The sequence below is a fragment of the Xiphophorus couchianus genome, chromosome 17, assembly GCF_001444195.1.
Source record: "Xiphophorus couchianus chromosome 17, X_couchianus-1.0, whole genome shotgun sequence".
NCBI lineage: Eukaryota > Metazoa > Chordata > Actinopteri > Cyprinodontiformes > Poeciliidae > Xiphophorus > Xiphophorus couchianus.
The window spans coordinates 10,213,967-10,241,220 of NC_040244.1; the positions used below are offsets into that span (position 1 = coordinate 10,213,967).

Below are 27,254 nucleotides of genomic sequence, written 5' to 3' on the forward strand. Positions count from 1 at the left end.
CACATAGATAAAAGTGCCAGCATGGAAATGGAGCCAACTTACAAAAGGTCAACATACCCCAGATGGGCTCAAGTAACTCCTAGTGAAATGCAGCGTGACTCAAGATGCCTGTGTGTTGCAAACAGTGTTACCAGCTATTTGACCAAACAGGTACACATATAAATCAGAAATTATGGTGCTTATTGTTCTGCCAAAGCTCTTCAAGGCATGATGACTTGTTTGAGTATAACTAGGAGATGTGAAACTATAAAGTACAGAGGACTCAACTTGACATCTGGGAGACTTTACCTTGTTGCTAAAGCTAATCTTGAGGAAAACTTTGTGGTGTTATGAAACGCATTGTCCCGCTGAGAGAATCTATACAGAAGTGGTGACTTTGTTGCCTTACATGGATGTTTTCTTCAATGTGGGATGAACCCCAAATTTCCGGAAGTAGCCCATGCATCCAAGAAGAATGGGTACAAACATAAAAGGTTCTTGCCAAGCAAAATATGTTAATCTTAATTAATGTTAAACAAGAAATTATTATCAAAAAGCAGAGGATAATCCTTGTAAATACATTTATTGAATGTCACAACATTCACTTTGTTCAGTCTCATACATTGTGAAGTAGTATTGGGCCCAAAAAAAAAAAACACAGCAAGTTAACACACATAGGACAAATACATCTATGTATTTTGTAGCATTACAGCAAATCTGCAGTTCCATTTGAAGTTCAGTAGTTGAATACCTCAAAACAAAACAAAAGAAATGAAAGACTTCAGTTCAAACTACTTGTGCTCCTGATCCAAGTTGTTAGGGTTACAAGATTGCATTAAAAAAAAAAAGGCGAAATAAAAATCCACAATTACACAAACGCACAATCAGCATATTGCACTTGGTGTTATTTATTCTTAAAATGTGATTTCTCCATATTGTATCGTGGAAATGCAGCATTTCCATTCTGCATTTTAGCATAATGCAGAATACATCAAATTTAACCTATTAGGTAGTCTTTTTGCTTGTCATCACCTGGTGCCTCTTCCACTTAAAAATCCACCAAGACATTGAAAATATGTAGAGGGCAAAGAAGGCCGGGAAGTCATAGAGGAAGACCACGACGAAGAACCCACCAACCAGGAGTATGCAGATTAGTAATCTAGTAATGTGGATGATTGTGTATAATATAGTCCACCAATAAAAGGCATCAGACTCTTCTAATTTGTCCAAGGAGCTCTGGTGTTTGTAGGAAAGGTGTGAAGACTGATTAACACTCTCTGTGTCAGCAAACGTGCAGCTTTCTATTTCAAAGTCTTTCGTCTGATGAGAAACTGATCTGACTTTAATTTGTGAGCTGTTCTCCTGATCCTTTGGAGAGCTAAGATATTGGGCTGGTTTAAACATTGGGTCCTCATTATGAACTATTGGGCTCAGATTGGCAATTGAATCCAAATCAGTCTGCCATTCAGAGGGACTGTCTGTGTGCTCTGTCATGGGAAGCAGATGAATTCTGTCTTTCAGAGAGTATTCATTGCATTCAGTAATTAAGACTGGCTCTGATCCTTGGCAGGGTTTTACAGCTGGATCTGCTGGAAATTCAGTCAGTGAAAATGCACCTGAATCATAGGTGTCACTCAAGTTTTTCTGGTAGTCTTCAGTCGCATCTGTGACCCTGCTTCTCAAGTCATCGGCAGTATTTGTATGCCAAGCAGACGTTTGTGATTCCCGGGCAAAGACCTCTTCCCAGATGCTACAAACCAAATTGTCTCCAAATCTCTCTATGAACATTTGTTCAATTCCTGTCTGTGTCGCGTCAAGTGCGACACTATTGCCAACTGTAATGGGATCTTTTATTCCCTCTGCCATTTTGTTGTATTCAACATGTGGAGAAGTCTTAACTTTTGCTGATGATTCTTGTTCTTTCCAAGCATTTCCATTCTCCCCCTGAGGGCTCTCTGCATTACCTATCAACTCTCTCACTGCCTCTATTTTAAGCCTTCCAACACAGACTCTCTCATCTTCTTTACTAAGATCTTGTTTTGTTCCTCTCAATGTTTCAGGTCGGAGTTCTACCGAAGTGTCTTTCTGTGCACAATTCTCCTTTGCCATTACTTCAGGATTTTTGTCTCTGCCTGAATTTGGCTTTTGAGTCTTTGAATCTGTCTGGGGATCTATCAATCTTGGTTCGACCACCTCCAAGTGGTTAAGATTATATCTATGAGTGTGGCAAGATATTTGTGTATCATGGCTAGTTTGGCAAACTATAGCTTCCAGTGTATCGACAGAAGGGCTTAGTTCTTTTTGCTCTATGACTTTTCTGTCACAACTCAACTCTTGTTGGACTGCTTCAGATTTCTGGTCACTGTGTTGCTCTATTTTTGTGACAGGCAAATCTCCAGTTGATTCAACATGCAGATTTTCATCCACTTGGACAGACCACGACTGTGCATCATGTTCTTTTATAAGTAACAAAGATTGTCTATCTTCTTGTTGCAGTTTTACCACATCAAACATTTGTATGAGCTCACTATCTTTATCAGTTACTTCCTCCATTTCTTTGTTTTGTGTCTCAACAGCTCCGACTTCATTCTGTACTACATCCATCTTGCAGTAATTGGATGAGCTAGCTTTGTTCGCTTCCATTAAAATGTTTTTGGTTTTCTCTAAATTTCCGTCATACCTTTGCTTTGACTCAAACTCATCTATGTGTCTTGTTGCGTTTTTTGGTTCATTCTCAACCATCTCCCTGTTTTGGTTTTGCCTGAATTCCTCATACTGGATTTTATCTCCATATCTTAGGGGCGTATTACATTCTTTGCTTTCCTGTGGCCTAAATATTTCCTCTTCTGTTGGCACTTTCTTTGCTGCATAGTTCATCATGATCTCCTCCTCCTCTCCTTGCCTGGATGCAGAGAAGTCATACCTGGCCCTGTCCCTTGTCTCCTCCCTGATTGTCTCCCTAAATGCCAGGATGTCACCTACCGCATTGTGTGCAGTGCCTGTAACCTCTCGTTCCCCGCTCCAAGAAAGCCCCCCATCCTGCCTTGCATCTGGCGAGATGGTATCAACATTGCTGGCATTCGGAGTCTCTGGCATTACTGTCATGTCTGTTGTCTCCGATTCCCCTGAGCTTGTTACTGAGTCAGCTGTGTGCAATGCGAGGGGCTCGCCTTCCCCTCTTCCTCCTGTTCCTATTATTTCTTTGCTTTTTTGCTCCCAGTCCTCGTGTCTGTGACACTCCATTGGACTGTCAACGTTGCCCTCGGACAGAGGCGGTGCCCTCTTGAGGTTAAATTCCTGTGGAGTGTCTGTTACAGAGTTTGTCTGTGACCTTTGGGATGGGTCTTGCGTCGCTGTGTTGTCATCTCCTGTGCAGCTGACACATGCCTCTGCCGGCTGATCGTCCTTAGTGTTCAAGGCAACGACAGCCAACAACGTTTCACAAGTGTCTGACAGCAGCTGACACGCAGCTAAGGTTTGTAAGGTGGTGGATGTATCTGTCCCCTCCTCAAATTCTTGACTTTCTTCAGAATATTGGATTTGCGGCTCCTTATCATTTGAAGGAAGCACCGATGCTGCTGTCTGGAGCCACTCTGACTCTGGGACATCAGAGTGGTGCTTGCAGCTGGGCCCATTAAGGAAAACCTGCCATTCATCAGTCACATAGGTTTCTTTAGTGTTGCTATCATGTGTAGTTTTAGAAAAACTCTCCCACATATCATTAACAGATGGTGTATTTTTTTCTGACTCTTTTGACAAAGTCACTTTATCTCTCCCAGTCAGGATGTCATTGCCATCAGCAGTGCCCGGCTGATCTGGTGTATGGCTGTTCCAGTCCAATGTTAGCAAAGGAATCTGATGGTAGGTAAGTACCTGTGGACTCTCACTTGATTGCATCTTTTGGGATTTATAGAGATAGCTGGCAGAGTCACCTGCTGCACAGGCAGCTGACACATGCTGAGAAACCTTTAGGCCACAGGCTGAGTCATTTGAAAATCCCTTTGGTTGCTGCTGCGCCCTCCGGCAGAGGTAGTCCTGCACACGTGCCAAACGGATCGCTCTATGCCGCCTTTTCACGCTTTCCACCTGTCAAGAAAGCAAAAAGTCAAAGGTCAGGCTTGGTGTGCACTTCAGCTAATGCACAGATACCACCTGAACTGTTCAGAGTTTAAGGTCATCAGCTGAACTAAATCGCAGAGCTGGCATTCACTGAATACTTTTTGTAAGATTAATGTGATGATGCAATGCTCTGTAACACTCTCGAAACATCTTCTCATCATCTTGTCTTAGTTTACATAATCAGTTTTTCTGCGTGTGTGCAAGCAGGCTACTTTTAGTTGTAGCTGTCTGTGTGTGGGTGAAATCAAATGGCTTCAAAAGTGTCAAGTTACCTAAGCTTCTATATATTGCAGAGGTGAACTTAACAATGTTCAGAATGATGTGTGTCTCTGACTCTATTGTCGCTTTTACTCTCACAGAAAAAACAATGTTTGTGTATTTAGAATAGAATTTAACTTTATTTCAATACCTTGTTTTGCCAATATATGAAGTAGTTGGATAATATTTCAAGGTTTGAAAAAGGTTGTTTGTCTCTGTCTCACCCAAGGTTTTTGGTCTTCATGATGAAGTGATGACTCCACAAACGTCTTTTCTACTTCATGTGTCCATTCCCCATCTGTGGAAGAAATGCAAGAGTGCCAAAACTTGTTTCACATGTGTTACACAAACCAGTTATTGCAAATGCTCATTTTAGTTCTTGCATAAATAAGAAGTTGCCTTATACACACCTGTAGCAGCAATATTAGTGTGTATGATCTCCTTGGACTTCTCTTCTGTGTCTCCATTCCTGTGGTTTAAAGAAGTATTTAATTAAATCACAAACACAGTGCATACTTACAGTACTTGCTCAATTCCATTTGTGAGCTTAGTGGAAAACTCACACTCAGTGGAAAGTAAAGTGATTCTGACTAGATGTTTTCTGAGGTGTGCCTCTTTGACTTTGCATCTCTGGAGATTGAAAGTCGTGTCCATTATTCTTTGCAAAACATGCTCAAACTCTGTCTGATTGGATCAGTAGTGTTGTGAACATTCCCCCCCACAACCCCAAGTCTTCAGCAACAGGTTTGCAATTGGATTCATGTCTGAACTTTTTCTTATGCTTTGATCTCAGCCATTCCCTTGTAGCTCAGGCTCAAATAGCTTTTCTATTACGATTATCTTGTATTTTTTTTGCTCCTACCATCTTCCAACCAACTCTTATCAACCTTGATGTCACTGCTGGAAGAAAATGTGTTTTTTTTCACCATGAGGATATTCAAGCTCAAGCTGACTTTTCCACTATGCACAGCTTACCAATGACTTTCATCTCTCTACTCTTTCATAAAGGCCAGGTTTGAGTAGGGCACAAGTAATAGATGCCCTGTCGTAATACTGCCATAACCTGATCTTTCAGTTTAGGAGGATGGCCATCTTTTGTTAGGTCTGCACTTTGGACAGATGCTCCCAAAGCTTACTAGCCCATATTTGTTTCCATCCTTTGGCTGTTTGTCTCTGGAGGGGCTGCAGAGGGCCTTGGCCATGTGGTATTTGTTTGGTTAAATGACAGCAATAGTGATGCAGCATGAGATGGTGAGTAGCATAAATGAAGCACAGAGGTAGAGGTGAAGTCAGTGGTGTGTTCTTTTTAAAGGTGCCGAAAAAGCACCACATTTCTGGCCAGTATATGCCAGTATACTGGTAGAGATCAGTTATAGTCCATAACTGCAATATTGGTATCGGACATTGGTGTGTTCGTATTTATAACATGACGGTGCATTAAACTTCTCCACAACACACAGTGACCTATCAGCTATACAGGTGGTGCATGAGTGAAACTCCTTTCAGTAGACTTCATGAAGAGTGTTGAAGGTCTATGTACAGCACATTTTTAGATTTTCACCTGTAAGCAAAAATGTTACCATATAAGATTGTCCTTCTGCTTCACAATGTATGTATTGTGTTGACCTGTTATAGAAAATGTCAATAGTTTTCTGACTGTGGTATTAGTGCAGCAAAAGGTGAATTTTTTATTTTTTTTATCAGAATAAATACTTTTAAATGGAAATATTACTTACTTTTAGAGAAATATTATAAGTCACGTCCAAATAGATGAGCTACAGTAAGACATCATGGAAACCCGAACTGACATTTGACCATAAAAGGGGAAATGTGTTCAGTGGGCCAAACACCCCTCACCAAGTAGTTATATAACAACTTAGTATAAACAGACAATGGGCCATACAGCAGGGCTTTTATTGCTTTCACCTTCATTTAATGAGAGGAACAGCACAGAGTAAATAAACCCCTCACACTGTCTCAGACTACTGCTTGGGGCCTTTCTTTGCTTCTCTCTGTTTTTAAGCAAGCAGTCAGAAAGTTCTTGACTTGTCTCACCTGTTGACTTTGAGACAACTCCTCTTGCTCTTGTAGCTGCTGGTCTCCTCTTCTGTTTGGGTCATGCCTTCTTTTACTTGTGCCTTTTGATGGCAGAACATCACATAGTTCATCCCGTTGTTATTAGCCCAGAAAGTGCCCATTGGAGTTTCGTATCGGAGGCAGAACTCCACTCTAGTTCCTTCTTTCTCAAACGGAGGAACCACAGTGTACCTGAAAGTGAACCGGTCTGTTTTTCTGTCGCTGGACCCTGGTACGTAATCTGCCAGCAGGTCAAAGTAGCTGCTCCAGCGATCCAGAGTTAACCGAGCAAAGACTGTCTTATTGTAGCAGAGGTTCGCCACCCGGACGATGCCACGGAGGGTTGTTGTTCCAGGAAGAAGCTCGATGCTCTCCAGCTCAACCATCTGCTCGCACAGCCTCTGATCCAGCTCTTCTGTGGATGAGGGGACAGTAAACAGGCAAGACAGATACATTTCTTCTGTTGATTTGACTATATTCCTCCCATTTGACCAGCTAGGCTCTGGTTCTGTCACCTCAGCGTTGTCAAACTCCTTAACCGAAACCAGGTTGAGGCCAAATGCATCTGCGAACGACACCTTCCTTCGGATAACAGGCGGGGGCTCCGGTTCTGAATCCTCATCGGTTTCTTCCTCTGTGCTGGAGACAACTGGAGAAGAGGCTTCCATTTCTCCTTCATCTTGTTCCCCATTTTGTTCATCATCCTCCTGCTCCTCAGTCATCACCCGATCTTTGATATGGGATTGGACGTCCAGACCCTCCATGGCGTGTGGTGGTCTGGGAAGGCAGCTGCTCACCTATCCTACTGTTTGTCTGGCTTGTAGGGTGGCACAGACCGAAATGCCTTTAGCCTGGCTGCAGCGATACTGTGTGGGGGAGAGCAGGAAGAGGACGTGACTTGACAGACGGAGTACGGTTACAGCTGAGCGCTGAGAGTCTGAGCCAGGCCTAATAATGGGACACAGCTCAACCAGGCTGACCCTTTATCCTTTCTCCCCAAATATGCGCACTTCTTACTGGGGGCAAAATAGGAATACAACCTTATCCAATAGAGGTCTCACACTGAAGGTCTATTTCTTTTTTTGTTTTGTGTTTTAAATGGAACTTTCCTTTTTAGCAGTAGGAGCGCTCTATCCTGTGTGATCAAATAAAAGACACAAATCTTCGGACGTTCAAGCTGCATGCAGTTAAGACTGTGCAGTTCAAGCAGCTGGCTCTGCCTGACCGACGTGTCCGCTTGCAGCAGAGTGTCATCCTCCCCTGTGTTGCGGAGCTGACACTGACCACTGACCCCAGGGGATTAAAAGGGAGAATTCCCACCAATACTCTGTCGAATTAATAACAACTTTGTTGCTATACTTTGGAAGCTTCATGTGTTAAGAAAGCCTTTGTGACAGTGTTTGTATCCTATCCATTTTGACATGTTGATACCCTGGACTTGAGCGTGCTGTACTGAAAGTTTTATTAGATGGACCACACAAAACGGCTTACATAACATTAAAGTTAATTAACCTTTTGTTTCCTGACCAAGAAAAGCCCCATAAATGTAGTTTTGTGTGCATTTGTTGAACACCTTTTACTCTGATCCTAATATACCCAGTGCAACCAATTATTTTTTTAAAGTTATTGTTAAAAGTGGACTTCTTATAACTTTCTTTATGTTTTTCGGTTTCAGAATTGCTATATTTGGGAAAAACAAACAAAAAAATGTGCACATCACCCTGAACACACTATCGCCACAGCAAAGCGCGGTGGTAGCTGTATCATATCATAGGAATGCTGATTAGAATTGATGGAGTAATGAATAGAGCTAAATCAAAGACAAATCTGTCAGAAAACTTGTTGGTTTTTGCAAAAACTTAACTGAGGCAGAGGGTTCACTGTGCAGCAGTGCAAGAACTCTAAACATGCAGCCAGGGTTAGGTTGAAATAGCTTAGATTAAAATGTGTATGTGTTGAATGGCCCAGTCAGAATCCCAACCTGAATCCAGGTCTGTTGCTATAGACTTAAGGTCGTAACCTTCCTGTTCAGATGCCTTTCATCCAGTCCCAATAAGCTGCTATTTTGCGAGCATGAACATACAAAACAATTCAGTCTTTATTTGCAAAGCTGGCAGAAACGTTGCCCAAAATGTATCAACTGCCACTTAGCAAGCGGTTTGGCTAAAAAGTTGTTATACACTGCAATTTTTGTTTTTTCATTTGTAAAAAAAAATATGTTGACAATTACATATTTTCAACTTTGCTACATTGTGTTGGTCTAGCACACGAATTCCTAGAAAAAATGAATTGAGGTATGTGGTTGCAACATGGCAAAATTTTAAAAGTCCAAAGAGTTTGAGAACTTTTGCAATGTAACCACTTACAGATGATCTGTACTTAATCTTGATCAGCAAAACGTACAACTGTTCCTTTCTGGACTTTCTGTTTTTCTCTTCCAACCAAAACTACCTTACATAAGCAGTGTAACCTTAGCCCATGAGCAGTTTGTCTTGTAAACAGACTTTAGTGCTTGTTATATAATCCCTCACAGGTAAGGGAGTGGATTTTTGTTCTCAATGCACTCTTTGTTCAACACTCTAAAACCAAACCGGTTGTCTTCTGAATTTAATTGCAGTTTTGCAATCATTGTGCCGATAAAACCATTGCTGCAAATGTGCAAATTTATTCAACGTTAAAAATAATATGCTGACATTGTAATGGACAGAGAAACACTTTTCATCTACTGATATTCAGCATATCACTAGATGGCACTATGTGGCCAAAATAGTTATTACATAAGACGAAGATGAAACAAGTATTTTCAACTTCTTTAGTCAGATTAAGTTCCAAATGTATCGTTACTGTACATTTGGAGTTGAAGGGACTGTTAAAGGAAACTTTTTTCATTTTTATAAAATATTTCATTAAACTTCTTTGTCCATGTTACCTTAAGCAAAATGTTTTAGAAAATAGCCGCTAGGTGGCAGCAAGCCACCATCACAACTCGACGTGCTTTCCTCTCAAGACTGAACGCTGAGCGCCCAACTATATTTTTATATGCAAAAAGGTTGTCTGACATAAAGCACAAGAAGTAAAATTAACCATATTTATTTGGATTAGAATTAATAAATAGATTGTTTATACTGTGTATAAAAATAAAATATCGCAAGACTGTATCTTAAGTTTTTAGAATAGACCAAAAAATTGTTTTTTTTTCTTTTTTTTTAAAATTACCTTTAAGATATATGACAGATGTTGAATACCCCATACGTGCATGGAGGTTACCAATAAAGTTCTGCTTTTTAATAAAACAGCGGTTATATCTCGTTTTTTGATTATAATTAAAACGTCTTCATTTGATCAAAAATCTCAGTTCAAGAAACCACATGATACAATATCAAAGGGAACATTTTTAAGCAGCTGAAACGAGCAAATATACGAGACATTTCTTGCCATGGTTTTTTAAAAAAATGTATTTTATTTATTTTTTTTATCAAAAGAAACACATTCCCACGTCATCCCTGAGCTGGTCACTCATTCCTTCATCACGATTGTCGCAGCAGGTCGAATAAAAAGGAAAAGATGCAAAAGAGAAACTGTTCGACAGGTATTGAATATCCGACAATGTCGATCCAATGATGAACAGGCTAAATAGGCAATTGTGAGGCAATAAACATACTGTGTTGTTAAAAATAAATCAATTTGGTTAATTCCTGTAAAATACTTAAAAGTCAAACAAAGTACTTCATGGATGTAATTGTATTTGGAAAATGTACCTGTTATTTAACGCTAAAATGCGTTGCTGTGTGTTGTGATATGGCTAAAACTACATAAAGTAGATACAATACTTAAATAAACTATTTGTTTCCTTAACTTAAATAATGCGCAGATGAAATCTAAGGGTTTTTAAAAATTATTATTACGGTTTCCAAAACGCACAGTGTTATAAAGTTTGTTTCTTCTTTTTTTCTTCTAATTTCTTATTTTTAAATTATGAGTGTCACATCCACGAAAAGACACGTGCAATTATATCCGACATTTAATGTGTGCGTGCCTTCTTTATTAATTTGACAGAATGCGACAGGAAAATTGTATAAAACTAATTTACATGCATTATGGTGGAAATGAGCCCCTAACGTGGAAATATTACTGGAACAGTCCTTGAATACATATTGGCTTTCGCAGTTTCCAAATAATGTCAAATTTCAGCACGTGAAGACATCTTGTAGGCACTGGCTGTTTGAAGTTTACCGACTTGGTCCCGTGCAGTTGGTGACATCGCAGCTAACGCTCCCTGCGCGCGCGGAGAGGACGTCTCACACGTCACGCTCTTGCCAATAAAGCGGCAACAAAGTTGCCAAAAAATTAGTTTTTATTTACACAGTAGATATCCTGACGTCACACACGGGGGGATGGGGGGGTCGTAGAAGCTGACGCCCCAAAAAATAATAACACACACCTCCGTGGCACAAGCAAGTGCCTTCCACCCTCCCCGGGGGGGTTTCTAGCCCCAAATATACGCGCTTGCTTGAGATACAGCTTGATGTGTGTTTGAATCGTAACGTGGGGGGGTTTAAAAAAAAAAAAAGAAAAAAAGAAAAAACAAGGCGCTTCTTCCTCGCATTGCGCGTCATTCAAACAGGACTCAGTGTACTGCTTTTTCCTCTCTGTTGCATTAGTAATAACAGCAGCGTTGACGAGAGACAGCAGGAGGAGAGGAGAGTGTGTGTGTGTCTCCCGACAGCGGTGCCCAGCAGAGGAATACTGAGCTTTTTTTTTTTTCTCTCTCTTTTTTTACCCCCCCTTTTTTTTGCTGGTTATTTACACCACCGCTTCTTGTCCTGTTGTTTGCTTTTTACCCTCCGCGTTATGCTGAACTCGGACAGTCACGTGCGAACATCGCCGCGAGTCTAGAGAGAAGGAGGACGACGACTTCTCACCTGGTGTGTCCCTTTGACTTTTACCGACAGGGAAATATTCCTGTTTTTTTTATGTGGTAAGTTTTTTTTTTTTTTCCTGCCCAAGGAGATGATTCTTTGACTTTTAATGTTAGGAAGTAGACTGCCGCGCTTGTAAAAGTTTGCACGGTGTTGTTAATACCTGCTTTGAGACACTAGCTTGTTGTTTACAAGTTCCGCGTGGACTTTATGCGCTTTTTAATTAGTGACCGGCTGTTTCCTACTAAGCTCAGTTAATATGCGGTAAAACCCAAATAAACACAACTTACAGTTTCACACCTGCGCATTACATTACCGATACGCATCAGGTTATAAACTACGCTACTTAAAACATATAATATAGGAGTACAACACCGCTTTTTGTATACGGTTGCTTATTTAGAAGCCCACATGATCATTTACGGTTTTTAATGTTTGCGTTGACCTATTGGATTTGATAACTTTCTCTTTTTCAATTTTAAAGAGGTCACAACTTGATATAAGAAAGTAAAATTTTGCATTTACAATATATGTTTTTTTTTTAAGTGTTTCAGTAACCTTCAATTCATAATAATATTTAATTTTAAGCCCATTTCATTATGCATGCTTCATTGGGGGGTAATGAAAGACCGCCATAAACCAATCCATTCTAGTGTCTGTTAAATTCCAGCACAAAAGCAAACCCCTGTTGTACTTAATGAGGTACTGATTAGGTACTGATCACCCGAACGCAACTGCAATGGGAAAAACAGAGAAATATGGAACTAGTGATTGGGAATGCATAAAAAAAAATCTCTGTCTGAACTCTTTACAGGTTAAAATCACTCTTTTGTGTTTAAAAATGAGTATGAACTTGTTTTTGTGTTATTCAAGGTTTAAAAATCAAATCTTTTTACTTGTTTTGATCGCTTGCTATTTTGTATAATTAACTGACATTACTTATATATACTTGCAGTGCAAGAGAAATGTTGTCAGTTGCTCATAGTATAAAACAAACAAACAAAAAAATTGTTTTCACAACGCCTACCGGTAAGTAGCAAAACCAGAGAAACTGATCATTTTACAGTAGTTTCTAGGGCTGCACATGTTTTTCTCTATGGAATTGCCTTCATCATTCTTTTAAAAGTACACACACATTTAAAATTATTTGCTAAATTTTAGATTTCAGATAGGACTGGCGAAAGCCTTATCGATAGACATTATCAGCAGTATGATCACCTTACCGTTGATGCATGCTCCATTTTTCAATATTCCACTCCAAGTCAAAAAGGGATAGAATATTAAGTCTTATCATGACGATCCTACAATCACAGCTCAATGCTAAATTTCTCCTCATACTCTTAAGTGTCTCGTCACTGCTCTTCTAATTACAGGGGGAGCAGGGGGGAGGAAATAGCCCTTTTTTGTTTTCAGAAAATTCTAACGATCTTCAGGCCTGTCCTCTGATCAGCTTTCAGCCCTCGGATTTAGCTGCAGCCACCCTTCTTGTTCAGGCTGCAGGGTGCACAGGTGTTCCCCTTCCCCAGTTATGCAGGTGTGGGCAAATCCCTCCTAAGCCCCCCAGCCCCACACACACAGCTTCACTCAGCAGCTCTCACTCTTCAAAGGCCAAGGCGGCAATAAATGCCCCTCATGAAATATGTCGGCGACCGTGCACAATCGGCCCCTTTATTCAAGTGCCCCCCTCTTATGATTTCTTAGGACATAATTAAAGCTGGTCCTGCTCTCTTGTTTACCTGTTGTTGGCATGTATGGCAGTAAGCGAGGTCACTAGGAGGCATTAGGTTTTTTTCCCCCTGAAGGCAATAGGAGAGATGGAGAGTGACCAATGTTGGGAGCAGCGCACTTATTACCCCGGCTCTCCTTTCTCTCTCGCAGCGTCCCATTTTTTGATTGCTGCATTCATCATCGGGTGGTCGTGCTCTACATTATGGTAATAGGAAAATGAATGTCCTCCACAGGATTAATGTGTATACCCTGTCATATGTTTCAATCATTTATCAAAATTAAGATTGGGGCTGCTTTCAGCTCGATGAACGCTGGCTGTTTGCAAGGATTGCGTCTTAAATATGGAAATAATTGCTTCTGTCTGAGGCGAAGCAGAGGGAGCTTTTTATTTGTTCTTCAATTAAAAACTTTGCATGCCGTTCCTGGTGAATACAGAAACCGTTTACGATGGCAGTTGCTGAATGATTTGGATATAAAACAATTTTAGATCATCACTGGAAAGTGGATTATAAACTGTTTTTGGACTGTTTCTTCGCTTTTGAATTTCACCATCTCTCATCCCTCCCCACCCCCAACTCCTTCTGTAATTACACAGCCTGCTCGCTAAACCCCTTGAGGTGTTGTTACATTTCAGGGAAAGTGGTTAATACTATTAAGAGAGTGGTACACCAGCATCACTTTCCCTAAACACATCCCAGAGCCCAAATCTACTAAAACTACTCATGGATGGCTAACTTTGCTCTGTTACAGAACTTGAAGGCTTTTAAATGGCACCTGTTCAGGTTTTATCTCTGTTAACCTCACAGAAATGTTTCCATGACAACCTCTATGCAAGTTAAAACAACCTGAAGTGATCAAGAGCCCGCTTTTTTTTTCTTTTTTTTTCCGCCTTCCCTACTTGCACTTTGATTCTCTTTTCTCTGTAAGTAAGGATGGAATCTGTGTTGACAGTTTTGGCCTTTAATGGCACTTTTGTGCCGCACAAAAGCATTTGTTTACCAGGATCATACGCTGCAAGCTGTCAGGCTGAAAGAGATTGACTTCTTAAGATAAAAGAGTGCATTACATGCTTAAGAGGCCACCCCTTTTTGCGCTGTAATTATCCACATCACGGTAATGATGTTTTGTGTGCCCCAGTTACTAAGAGTCTGGAGACAGATCAGACTTTTTTAGTTACGCTCTGGGTCACTTCTTAAAGCCCGACCAGACTGACTGTGAGTCGACAAGAACCGATGTGACTCCTTGGCTGGAGAAAGCTGTACAGGGTGGGGTCAGGGGATGTGGATTATAGAGGAGATTGTTGGAACCTACTCGCTTGCAGTTTATAATCTAGTGTAGAATTTCCTTTTTCCCTTTGTTTTCATTTATGTCAGATGTCATGTTTGGTTTGTCAGCTTTGGGTTTCTCGGAGCCAGAAACAAATGGAACAAATGGCCAACATGAAATGGAAAAGGGATATTCAAGAAAAGTTGAAGGAAAACAGATTCGAAGGTTGTGTAAACAGTGATTTTTAAATGCATTTAAAATGTTTCAAGGTTTTCATGCAGCAGTCCTTTGTGCCCTCTTTACTGTGCTACCCCTGTCCTTTCAGCGATTCCTTACGCATCTTTACATGTATACATAGATATAAGATAGATTAATTACACACAGACTGATGTTTCTGAGCCTTTTCAACTCAGTCAATGTAAACACATTGACACAATTTTTAATACAGAATTGTTGGCTTAGCAAAAAGCACGTCAAAATGCCTGCTTAAAGGTGATTTTCAAAGAATACCTTCAATCTGAAAAATGAGCCTTACCGGAAGGCGTACACTAATTTATTAAAATATGATTACACATGCTTTAAATTAATTTGGTAAAGCACAGCTATACCAAATTAAGATTTTTGTATTCTAGGTAATCAAATGCAGTCCATAGTCCTTAAAAAAACTGAATATGAATCTTAAGTCACTTATCAGCTTTAGAGTCATTAGCCAGATGTAGTGAATTACTTATAATGCAAAAATTCCAAAAAATATTCTTACATTTTTGTATTTCTTGTGGCGCCCCTAAACAAACTGGCGCCCTGGACAGAGAGCCACAACATCCACATTAAAACCAATACTACTGGCCACAGACCAAAGGTTGTATTTGGTTTGCTTTTACTTCAAAAATTGCATGTTTACTTGCAGGTCAGTACAGTGTTTGAGGCATCATTGTTTTTACTGTGTGAAAAATGTCGGTTTTGGGGTCTAGCCCTGACTAAAAGACACAGAGGGTCACTTGTGGTAAGAGGCAAGGTCGATGTTGCTCAGACCACATTCAGCCATCAGCCTTGTCACTCGTAAACAGTCAGACATCATGCGAGGCATCACTACAGCCAAGAGCAGTAGCTACCTCAGCCCTTGTTTGAATGCACAAACTGTTGTCAAGACATTGTTTGAATATAAGATAAGTAAGAAGCGAAATGCATCATCATCAAATCAAATTAAAGCCAGCAAAAGTTGAATTATAATTCCTCATAATTGAGAACTAGCACAGCTGCTTTAGCAATAAAAATCTACTGTTTTGTATTGCTGAGTTTTATCAAGATATATAAAAAAGGAAAAGGTCACACCATAAAGACTCAAAAGGAGAAAAAGATCTGTTTACTTTGAACATGTTGTGGGTGAAAGAAAAAAACATGGGTGGGGGGTGGAGGGATAATGACAATAACAGTTTTTGACAGGCACATTAGGCTGCAGAAAGAGCATCCAGCTCGAGGCTGAGGGCATATGGTGCTGCCTTCTGCTGGCATAGCTTTAGACCAAGTTACAACACTCGCGCAGGGTCACGACTGTCTCGGGTTTGCTCCTTCTGTCTCACCCATCTAAACAAAAACAGGAGGCATAATGCAAATGGGGGGAGCTTGGTAGTGGGGGCAGTGGCGTAGAGGACCATGGTCAGGCAAAGGTTGTTGTACACTAGCTGCATGAATGCTGCAAGTCATGCTCCATTTGTGTCAGGACGTAATATGGTCAAATGTAGAGGAGAGACATTTGACATTTGTATAAATGCGTCTTTTTAACTTTTTTGGATTCTGTCACTGCCACACTGGCACATATCTTCTCTCATCATCTGAACACCACTCATCCTTTCAGTCCTTAATCTTATTCTAAACAATGGCAGTTGTTTCCACCACTTGGGTTTCTTCTTTGCAATGTGGGTCGGACAGACTTGGCTAATGTGTAGGATGACGCATGGCTTTGGTCAGAAGGCAGCAGATCGGTGGGCGGGTAATTACAGCCTTCTGTGTGCCTTCCTGGATTTTCCTTGAATCACAGTCATAGGCCGTGAAGTTCAGCTTCCAGTGCAACTCTTGAGAATGAAATGAAATAGTCAAAACATATGGAGCTAGCAAAACAATGGCTTATTTTTATGATATTTGATGAGTGGGTTTTAATTTAGATTGTCATTTCTGGCAAACACTAGGGCAGATGGTGCAGACTTGAGTGCCCATCAGAGCCTAAATACCCCCAGGCAGCTGTTAGTCATAAACTCTTTTTTTTTTTTTTCAACTTTTTTTTATGCTCTTGCTCTCTTTAACACGACTTGGGTCAAGAGGAATCAAACCTGTTACAACACCTGTTTCTGCATATGCAAATCTGTTGTTTTGTCATTTCATTAGGCAAGGCAAAAAGACGAGGGTCCCTTGTGGTTGCAAATGCGACTGGCACTGAGCCCAACTGGCATGCCACGCAGCAACAAAGATGCTTGGGGCAGGGTTAAGGGAGCGCGGAGTAGTTGGAACTCAGCCACCAGGTGCCTTCACATCACCAGTTCAGTTTGAATGGGTTTTAAAAAAGACCCAACAAGATAGTTAGCAGCAAGCCTTAGAGGTCACTCTCTCTAACAATATGTCTTTGTCTGCTGTGAAAAAACAATATACAAGTATATATTTTTAAATGACCCATTGGCATGGTGAAACCTGGTAGAAGCAGCATCATCTTCTGCAGAGACATTATCAAATGGAAGATAAATGAAGCTAAACAAAAATCAACTCCAAGAGAAAATTTGCAGAAGCAGCAAAATAATTGAAACAGGGCCAGGAAGTAAAGCATTATTGCAAAGTGGATGGAAAATGACCTGATTTTTCAAAATAGTTTACAAATACTTTGTGTTTATATGCGTGCAACTTTTTGTAAGCTTTGCACATCTCCAGAGTTTCACAAACATATTGATTTAAAGAGTTTCTCATTTTGCTTCTACTTCACACATATTCACAACCTTTATTTTATGTCTATCATGATTAAAATACAGCAAAGTTAGTTTTTGAAAACTGACGTGGAAAAGTAAAAGAGGTGTGAATATTTTTGCACAGCAGATGCTGAGGAGGAAGGACACATTTCGAAGTCAAAACTAGTAAGCACGTGCCTGCCACGCGCCTGTTCCATTCTTCCCCACCCATGCAACGTTTTCTCCTCCTTCCCCTCCTCCCATCCTCATCCCTTCATCATCTGGCACTCTCCCGCAATGCTCGCCTCTTAACCACATGTGCCAGCGCCAGGCCTGCTCCTGCTCCGGGGCTAATTGTTCACTGGTAAACTGGGGGCTCGTCAGTGGGGGTCTTCCCCTTCATCCAGACGCGGGGATAATAAGCAGGTCGGTGGTGGTGGCAGCGGCGGTGGCAGGGTTACAAATCATGATCCCTTCACGCAGTTTATTTTTCTCAGTGCAAGTCTGGAGATTGTCGGTTGTAATCCGTCCTGTGTGCTAAATGCAACAAATACACCATGAAATTAAAGGTTTTTGCACGAGCATAAAGCAAAAGCTCTGTGGAGATGGCCAAAGCTCTCTGATAGTAGAGTATGCTTCTTCTTCTCATCCTCTACCTCTGATCATGAGTAATCCACCAATGGTAACATGTAGTTATTGACACTGTTTGATATTCTTTCAGAATCTTTTCCTTGTCCGGGTTAGTTCGCTTCAGTTTTTGAGAAAAAATGTGGCCCATCTTTTTCCATTTCGAATTGCTCTAATCTTGTACCACTGATGTGTTTTTTTTGAAGTGCCTCCCTCAGCCGACACTTAAAAGTTTGATGAACGGATGGAAAAACCTATAACTAGCCTCGCCACTGAGTTAATCTCATCTGATAACTCAGGCCTTCCTCTTTCTCCTGTCTTTCTCCACCTCGGCTTGGTGGGTCTGGCTCTCAGGTTTGCCTCTCTCTCACCACACAGATGGTATTAAAGCTAGGGCCCCGCAAGCCCCCTCTGATACGGGAGAGTTCATTAGAGATGTGCCTTTGATGGGCAGCCTTTTCATGTGACTACCGGTTTTTCAAATACCTTGATGTCGAAGCTTAAGAAGGCATTGTGCAGTAAGCCCTCCTTTTGATGCGACTTATTTAGATCTGCATAGTAAATCAGGGGGGAGTAAATAACCAGCCAGCAGATGGAAGCAAGGCGATAAGGCAGTGGCGAACAATCGCATTTGTATTTTGTTATGATGTTGACAGCAGCTAAAATTCACTAATCTAGAGCCACTGATCTGCATTTCAAAGAAATCTCATTTAGCAGCAGGGAGGATAAAGTTCCACTCATTGTGTCTATTTTATTGCATTCTTCGCTAATTTATCTGCCCGCAGATTTAACGCACGGGGCTCTGTGGTGGGAGCCAGCGTCCGTGCGTTGCATAGGGAGGGTCTTAAATACTGTGAAAGCGGTTACGTCTAGACTGTGAGCTGAGGGTAATTACACGTCTGACCATGAATAGAATGAGTTTGAAGACTCATCTTTCTTCGGGCAGGCCTGAATCGCTCGACTAATGCTGATAAGGAGCGTTTGGTCCCCACAGAAATATTGCCAGTGACTTTCCATAACACCCAACCCAAGGATGGTATTTACTTTTAAGATAAAGTTATTGTGTACAGTAATCTGACTTGTTAGCATAATGTCGTCTTTCATGGCAGGACGCTTTCCTTTTTTCTGCAGTGTGGAGGTATTTGCGGCCCGGGCCTTAAATAGTTTATCTTGACTTAGTGTGTGGTGCTTTATGTAAATATTAGCCTATAGCATTATTAGGCCTTCATGAATACTTGAATGCATTTGCCATATTTATAGTTTGATAGAATTTACCAATGGTTTTACATTTGGCAAAGAGACACGTGTGGTATTTGGAAATCCAAGAATTGGAGGTTATTCAGACTAATGGGATGCCAGATGCTTTTCTAGTGAATAAAATATGACACATGTGCAGCCTGAAGGTGTTGAAGTGTATGTGGGAGCAAATAATTTAGGAATGGGGGTGTTAAATTTTTATGTCTGAAGGCCATCCAAAACTGTTGGTTTTACAGCTGTATTTATTCACATCAAACTAAATCAAGTTATCATTTCACTGTAGATCATGTACGTTACTGCTCAAATATTAAGTTTAACCATCTAGTTCACACAGATTTAACTTGAAGAGATTTCACAAACAGGTAGAATTCAGAAGTAGTTAAGAAGTTAATTTTGCAGCAATTCCCCATTTTGAGTAAGTATATGGTTACAGTGAAAAGAAACTACTCCCTTTTTAATAGGAGGAAACCCCCAACAGTCCCTGGCTCAGTGTGAGAAGCTATGTGGTCGATTGGGAGTTGTGGAACCAGACCAGTCGCAGACAAATAAGCACTGACCAGAATGTACTTCCTGCATTGAACATTAACCTTCCCCCACCCCAATAATTTAACTGATAAGTTTAAAAATGATGAAATAAAGCTATTTATTGACAAGGAGTAGTTCTGAAATAGCTAAAACAAAACGTGTGTAGAACAACAAAAACTATGACCAATCACGAATAAGTTAATCAAAATGAGCTATACAAGAATATTGTATAAAATAAAAATACCGTTCTCAGTTTTTCATCTATGTCTGTCCCTCCACTCACCTTAAGGAACTAGGGTGAACCCCGTGCCCTCTTTTAAGTAAACGTTCCCTGGCAATCGTTGTGAGTTTCTGCAACATTTTCCAGAAACTCACAACAGCAAAAAATTATCACAGTTGGCATGTTTTGTTTTTCGGCTGTTCACTTTGAGCTGAGGGGTTTTTTGTACAGTTCAGAGAGCACATTCCTCAGGATTCAGCAGCCGCTGGTTGCCTGTAGGGGTCATTGGAATTCTGGGAGAATAAAAGGGGAAAAGCACACATGTGCACCCGCACACAAATATGCACACTTCAGAGTGGAACATCTAGTCCATTGTGTAAAATTTGTGCCCCATCTGCTGCTGCTAGTCTCCAAAGTAATAATAATAATTATTATTATTATTGTTATTGTTGTTATTATTTTACTGTAAATGAGAATCATCAGTAGCCGCAGTCTTGAACTGAGCACTCGTCCTGTACTGGTGTGATTAAAACAACAGAACCCTTCATCCTAATGGTTCCTAGCATGTGTGTTTTGATGCAGGCCGCTGAATGGGGTACATGAGAGAATCAATGGTGTCAGGTTAACAGTGTGATTTACTTTGCGCTGAGAGCTTGAGCCTTGCAGGCACAGCACCTTTCAACTTTATAGTGTGTGTGTGTGTGTATTGGGGGTAGTATATTGTACATTGCCTGTTAGCGCATGCACTTAAACACACATACGCACACACTCAAGTTTCTCAGCCGATTCCAGGTGCACTTTGTTGATTTAAAATTTATTGCTCTCACCTACACACCATGCAGAAAATAGTTATGCAACACACCATCCAGCCCACACTTGCCTGCAAAAGCAGTAAATGTATCAAAAGGGAAGAAAAGAAACTACTTTGTGAAGCAGATTTGGACTAACTAAGTACTTTCGGGTTCTCTCTTATCTTAGTGAGCCGACATCGCCGGACTCCCAACCCAGCCTGCGAAGAGCATCAACGACAGCAAGTTTTCTCCCTTAGGGTGAGTGCTTGAACCTAATCCCCCTCATGTCAACTCTTTAACCTGTGGAAAGATTAGAGCAGTATTACGTATATCTTTTCATCTGTTAGTATTTAGATAGCAGTAAATCAAAACGTGCATCATCCGAAGGTGTGTTAAGAGTATTTTATTTCTATGTGTTTGGGTGATTGTATTGTAGTGGTGGGGGTCACAGGGTTCTCATTCCTCCTCTTCAAATGTAACAAATCTTCATCTTGTCCACGCTGATAGAATTCCCCCTCCACTGGGCAACCTTTCCATTGTGCCTGTTTGGTTTTCACACCCCAAGGATTTTCAATCTACTCTCACTTAGAAGTTATGCACTATGGCTGGCAAATGTGGCCTAGCTGAGATTTCAGCTTTTCTTATTGTTTTGATGATCTCTTCATTAGAAGTTGTTCAAAGATGAAGCTGAATAAAGTGTATCCTTGTTTAGACCTGTTACCAATTAGGCAAAGAAAAAAGATATAGAGCACAAACTCCAAAGGTATTTAAAAAGAAAAAAGTTTTTATATTTTAGATATCTTCTTTTCCTTTTGTTCTCTTCTAGGATGAAATATGCACACTCTGCATCCATAGAAAGAAGAAGACACACTGTGTGAGGTGAAAAGTGGTAAGTGAAGACCATTTTACTTGATCTTCTGCATTCGTGATGTTGTGAAAATGTGTGTCAGTCAGTAACTGTTGAGTTGATTCAGTTTTAGTTCAATATTCTTTGTTGTTGGAAAGAAGTGTGGGTAAAGTATATTTCTTTGGTCAAGGAAAATGATGTGAAATGATGTGGAAGCACCACCTAGTTAAGAACAACAGGCATTAAAAATGAACACCCAATACATGTAAATGAATAAAACTGCAAAATCAAAGAAAGCCCAATGCTATTAAGTAAATAAAAAAAAAATCAACGTACTGTTGAACAGATTAAAGTTTAGAACTAAAAGCAACTGTAGGCAAACTCACATATAATGTACATCTATTACAAGTTAATTGGTGAATGTGGTAATAAAATATTTAAGATATTAAAATGTTTTTCAGAAATGCTACAAAAAAGTGCCAGAATAAATTTTTTTTTCTTTTTTCTGCCTGTATGGAGTAAAGGATTACATAAAAATCATCTTCCCCACCTGTTGCTGCACACAGCTGACCAGCTGGCTGTAAAACAATTAGAATTATTTGTTAAGATCTGATCATGTGAATTTTAGAATCCAATTTTGTTTTGTTTTGAAATAAAGTGCACCAGCTTGTGCAGGTTTTTAAAACATGTGAAAAGGATGAGATTACATCAAAGCACCTTTCTTTAACCTTTATTTCATTTCATGATATGAATATATCATCCTACATGCTGTAGGTTGATTTGTTTTGTGTTTGTCATTGCATATAGACATCGAAACAACTGAGCATTTGAACTAAAAAACTTTTTTGATTAAAGTTTTACTTTAATCAAAAAAGTAGTGCTTGTACTTTCTGTGGTTACATCCACTTCCCTTTTAAGGTAATCTAAACTCTTGACATAAGTGAGAATGAAGCAGAAACATATGAAGCAGAAGCTTTTAGGTGAAGATTTATTTAGCAAATTTGTGAGATGCTGAACTCTCCAGCACTGCCGGGTTTCTTTAGTCCAGATTTCCACCTAAAAGAGATTTAAATATTAGTTCTTAATTTGTCTAGTACTTCAGTTAAATCTTCAAAGATTCTGTATATCTGCTGGCCAGAAGAAGTTCTTCTAATCATTGCAGAAAAGTGTAATTACCCTAACACTGCAAGCCACACTTGCAGTGTAGACATACAAAAAAAGGGAACAGGAAAAATATACAGCAATTAAGCACATCTTTTGGTTTCTTTAAAGAAGTTGCAGTTTGGACTCAACAGCCCTCTGCTCACATTTCCAGTCTGAAATTGATTTCTTGTCATAGATCAGAGACCTCTTGTCATTCCATTTTCAATCCCCAAATGGTTTCTCTGAGCTGCTAACTGTCATCCCTGTGAGTGGGCAAACAGGGGAAACCTCCATGGGTCTTTACCCTGGGCACTTAAAGCAGCCAATGGGGTAAAGGCAAAAATCAAAGGGACTTGGACCATTCCCCATTGGTAGCCTCTATTGTGTGGCCGGTTTGGGATTGGTGGAGAAGATGAACACTGGATAGTGGGATGTGGGGGTGGCTGGAGATCAGGAAAAGTAACCCCTTTTTTTCTAATCCTTATCCACCATTAACCCCAGTGCCCCACTGTGTGGCTAAGATCAGGGCCCTTGGTCAATCCCCCATTCACTTCCACCCAGAATATTTTAAAGTTAAGCCCTGATACTTAACAAAAAAAGTCTTACTCATCAAAGGTTTACTTTCCCTGCTTTCCATCTCTTTGCTTTTGCTCTGCTGCCATTCTTGTCTCTGTGGTCTGCTGTTTTGTCTTTGCACTTGGGGAGAGGGAGGTGTTGAAAGTTTTGCAAGTTCCCAAGTTTCCATTTTTCAACTTAAAGTTTAGTCGGAGGTCTGATGGTGTCATGCTGTGAGCAAAGTGGAGCAAAAGTAGCTGAACCAATGGAAACCTGCCCACTGCTAATCTCTCTGATAAATAGTCTCCTGATTTTATTCAAATTATTTCCATAAGGGAGGTATATTTTCCTACCTGATATTTATATCCCCAGCTTTCTTTTTCTCCTTAGACATTTGCTGATAATAACAAGACTGATTTGAGTCCAGATTTCCAACTCTGTGTAAACATTTCAAATTCCTCCTCTTTTTTTTTCTCCCTGTGCCATAGCTTTTCCTAGCAACTGTCAGGCATTCGACACATCTGAAAGAGAAATGATTGAGGGTCAGAGTAGAAAAGCAAGCAAGCATATGGAGGTGCAGAGTTGACGGACGGGAGTGAAGAAAAGAAATTGCATGGAGAGTGTTTGTCCAGAGTGCACAGTTGCCATGAGAATGGAGGTGCAAAGTAGAACAGGCTCAAAATGAGACTAGCCATCATTGCTTAAGAGAAGATAAAGAGTCTCAGTAAGGCTATTGATCCTCGTGTCTCTTATCTTTCATCCAGCTTTTTCAAAGTTCCATTTTTTGGGGGGTATTTTAAGGAAGAATGTGTACTTTAAAAATGTTCTCAGAGAAACGATAGAAAGTCTGCTTTTCCTCAGCAAAGGTGGCCTGAGCTTACTTTGGAGCCCCTCCAATTGCACTATGCACCTTCTTTTAGAGAAGGCTGACACTCTTGAAATGAGTGATTGCAAACATTGCATGCGCGACTCTAATTAAAAAAAGCATCTAGTGTTTCATGTGTTATCCTTTCCCCCCAACCTAATTGGAGAAACGTCGAGTGCGGAAGCTGGGCTGGATGGCATCCGTCCAAAAGCCAGAGATTATTGTGAAACCCAACCTGAGGCTGGGATGAGACCAGAGAGGCCTGACTTTGCGCTGAACTCCGTCTTTCAGGTGGGAAGAATTACGAGCGGCTTCACTCGCAGGTGATCGTGTCCAGTGGATCAGTTGCACACAAGTCCTGCATTCTTCTCCCAAGGTCTAAACGCTGATTGCCCTGACAGATTGAACTCGTGTGTTATCAGCAAACTGTCATGGAGCCTCATTTTTCAGACTGCACACATAGTCCAAAGTTTATGTTAGCCATTCACCAGTACGATGTTTTATAAGGGAAATTGTCATCACAACATAAACTAAATATACAGTCATTTTACTTGCTGGTGAACTATTTCAGTTTAGGCTGCCAAGACGTTGATGCTGTATCTAAAATATGTGAAACATTTTTAAAATGCTAACATTGTCTCAATGCCTTGTCTTAAACACATATATAATCAATAAAAAAAATTATTTTTAGTATTTTATAAGCCTCAGAGAACAACAAATGACTTTTAGACTTTGGTAGGGTTCGGATTGTTTATCTAATATAAATGAGGTTAATTTTCAAGTTTCTGATTGAATGTTGATTTACATCATTTTCATCTTTGCACATTAACAGTTCCTTTATCAGACGATAATAAATACATACTAGATATAGCCTGAAGAAATCCTGACAAATATTTTATTTGTGTTTTAGATTTTACAGCTGCCATAGAGCAGTTAATTTTCATTCCCCTTTACTCGGATACTCCTAATTAAAATCTACTTAAATCAATTTCCTTCAGATGTCTGGTTAGTAATTAAGTTTACGAAAGTGTTTAATAGAAAATATTATTGAAAGTTAGCTAAAGAAAGTCCTGTTTAAAGTTTTCTACATGTAAAGCAGGGGTTACAACATAGAAAAAGGAGCTTTGATGAAAATTTTGGCCTATGTGCAAAATTGATGACAAAAAGCCAATAATATTTCCCATGTGCCTATCTATCCCACCTTTGGTTTCAGTACCATAGGAAGACACAATGGTAAAATAACAGTGTGGGGTTACCTTACACATATGTTAGTACTACACATTTCATATTCACTTTATTCAACAAATATTCCAGGCTACCACAAATTTATTGGACCTGTCAAAAAAAGCGGATGCCTCACTCACCTTGTCATACTAGATGCCTGAAATGATGGCAAAACTGTCAACATGACTTTCTTTGGGCTCTGTTTGGCTAATAATTATCTAACCACTTGGTGCTGCTCAGAAAGCATTAAAATATCATCACTACATGGGCAGTTTCTCTGTAAATATGATTAAAAAATAAAACGGAACAGTTCTCAAAAAATATTTATATATCCAGTCCAGGCAAAGCAGAGTACTGATCAATAGGAAATGGTGTCACAATAGTTACACTGGGCCCTAAGCATACCATCACTATAGTGAAACATGGTAGTGACCGGATCATGCTGGAGGATGCTTATCGTTTGAGTCGAGAACGGAAAATTGCTTTTCACATGGTCTAAATTCAACATGAAACATTTTTAGCTAGTTTATCTTTTTACTTGAAAAGGTTATAGAGACCTAACCCAAATACTTGCAACTGTAGTTGCAGCATAAGTTGGCAGCTGAATACAAAAGCCTGCTACACTTTTGAGATTTGATTTGTTAAAAAAAAATCTTGAAACCCATCTATTATTTTCCTTCTACTTTACAAAGGTGGGCTAATTTGTGTTGGTTCACCAAACAAAATCCCCAAAAACTAAATTGAAGTTTGTTTGTTAGTTAAAGTGACAAAATGTTGAAAAAGTTCAAGGGGTGTAAACACTTTTGCAAAGTTTTTTTTTCTTTCTATTTTCAGTCTCTCTTAATGTAAATATTTCAAATCAAACAACGCGGTTACAGTCGGTGGAAAAGCTTTTACTCCAGAGGCAACAAGCCAAGTCCTTTGTTCGAAATGAACATTTGATCGCAGCTTGAAAAGGGATACCAGTGGCAGCAAAATCCTACAAGATCTTCGCGCTAAGACTTCCTCACCGCAGCCCACAAGCCAGACAGTGCAACTGCTCCTACCTGGTTTGAGGCAAAACGGGTAGAAAGCATTCTTGTGTGTATAGTGTGGGGGGCGAGAAACACACACAAACTCAGCCAGCATGCTCGATTTGGGTCATAGAGCTGACAGACAGTGGAATGTGAATGTGTGTATGTTGACAAACTCCACTGCACCCTGAATGGGGTTTGTGATTACACCTCATCATGCGTGTTGCATCGGCCCCTGTCCCTCCCTTCACCACCCTGCTCCCACATCTCTCCCTCTCCCAGGCCCTCGCTTCCCTTTCCCTCCCTCCCTCCCTCCTCTCACCATGGTGCCTCTTGGGCAATCATGTGGTCACACTACCTGACTCCTTGCTGCTCAAGAGTGCAGTTGACAAAAACAGCCCGAGGCCCGTCATGTGGAAAAGATTCAGTCGGCACACAGCATACAAACCACCCTCCCACCCTGCGCGCTCCAGCTCCTCGCTTTTTCGTACTAACTAACCGAAGCGCTAGGGTGTTTCCTTCTTCTGCTCACCTGTGAAGGAAAACGGCTTCACTCTCCTCCTGTCTGAGCGCGCGGGCTGCGTGTTTTGCATCAACGCGGCCGCTGTGCGTGAAGGCTGCTTTAAACAGTGAGCATAGGGCGCCGTTCACCCTCTCCCTCCCGCACTCTGAGAGGTTCAGGCAGCTTCTCTTTGTCAGTTGAGTTGCACTCCTCGTGTCATGTAACATAAAGCTGGCGGTCAGTGAGAGCTTTCTGCTGTCAGTCAGCCTGGTGGTCTTAGGCTGTCGAGCTGCTCACCTGTGTTTATTGGACAAGACCTGCTCCACGCTACCCTGGGAGAACATCTTTTCTTCTTGCCTCGACTTTCTCCCTTCCTTTCACTTTCTCTTTTACTTTGTTTTTGTCTCTTT

The 27,254-nt window shown here is 40.5% G+C and overlaps 2 protein-coding genes across 6 annotated transcripts in view; one reads left to right on the plus strand and one right to left on the minus strand.

Moving 5' to 3' along the window:
- Nucleotides 1–545: 545 nt before the first annotated feature.
- On the minus strand, nucleotides 546–8,142 carry ppp1r3aa (protein phosphatase 1, regulatory subunit 3Aa). Of its 2 annotated transcripts, XM_028044421.1 has the most exons (5): nucleotides 6,948–7,061; nucleotides 6,412–6,847; nucleotides 4,767–4,825; nucleotides 4,581–4,654; nucleotides 546–4,065 (listed from the first exon to the last, which is right to left on the minus strand). In XM_028044421.1, exons 2-5 carry the CDS (start codon nucleotides 6,816–6,818, stop codon nucleotides 985–987), a joined length of 3,621 nt encoding a protein of 1,206 aa, XP_027900222.1. In that variant the 5' UTR covers nucleotides 6,819–6,847; nucleotides 6,948–7,061; the 3' UTR covers nucleotides 546–984. The 2 variants fall into 2 exon arrangements, with proteins under 2 accessions (XP_027900222.1, XP_027900221.1); XM_028044420.1 differs by having other exon boundaries at nucleotides 6,412–8,142.
- A 2,823-nt stretch (nucleotides 8,143–10,965) lies between these two features.
- Nucleotides 10,966–27,254, plus strand: part of foxp2 (forkhead box P2) — a 117,799-nt gene continuing 101,510 nt past the window's right edge. The window contains exons 1-3 of one of the 4 annotated variants that reach the window (XM_028043833.1): nucleotides 10,966–11,410; nucleotides 20,883–20,953; nucleotides 21,522–21,584. The gene's annotated coding sequence lies outside the window, so the exon portion shown is untranslated. The remainder of the gene's footprint in view (nucleotides 11,411–20,882; nucleotides 20,954–21,521; nucleotides 21,585–27,254) is intronic. The other 3 variants (XM_028043827.1, XM_028043829.1, XM_028043834.1) reach the window with 3 other exon arrangements.

What these genes read in the sequence shown, in the direction of transcription:
- ppp1r3aa (XM_028044420.1), bottom strand. Translation starts at nt 7,196, where the DNA reads ATGGAGGGTCTGGACGTCCAATCCCATATCAAAGATCGGGTGATGACT. An exon ending in AGTTGTCTCAAAGTCAACAG is followed by an intron (nt 4,826 to 6,411) that starts GTGAGACAAGTC and finishes TTTAAACCACAG; the next exon opens with GAATGGAGACACAGAAGAGA. An exon ending in ATGAAGACCAAAAACCTTGG is followed by an intron (nt 4,066 to 4,580) that starts GTGAGACAGAGA and finishes CTTTCTTGACAG; the next exon opens with GTGGAAAGCGTGAAAAGGCG.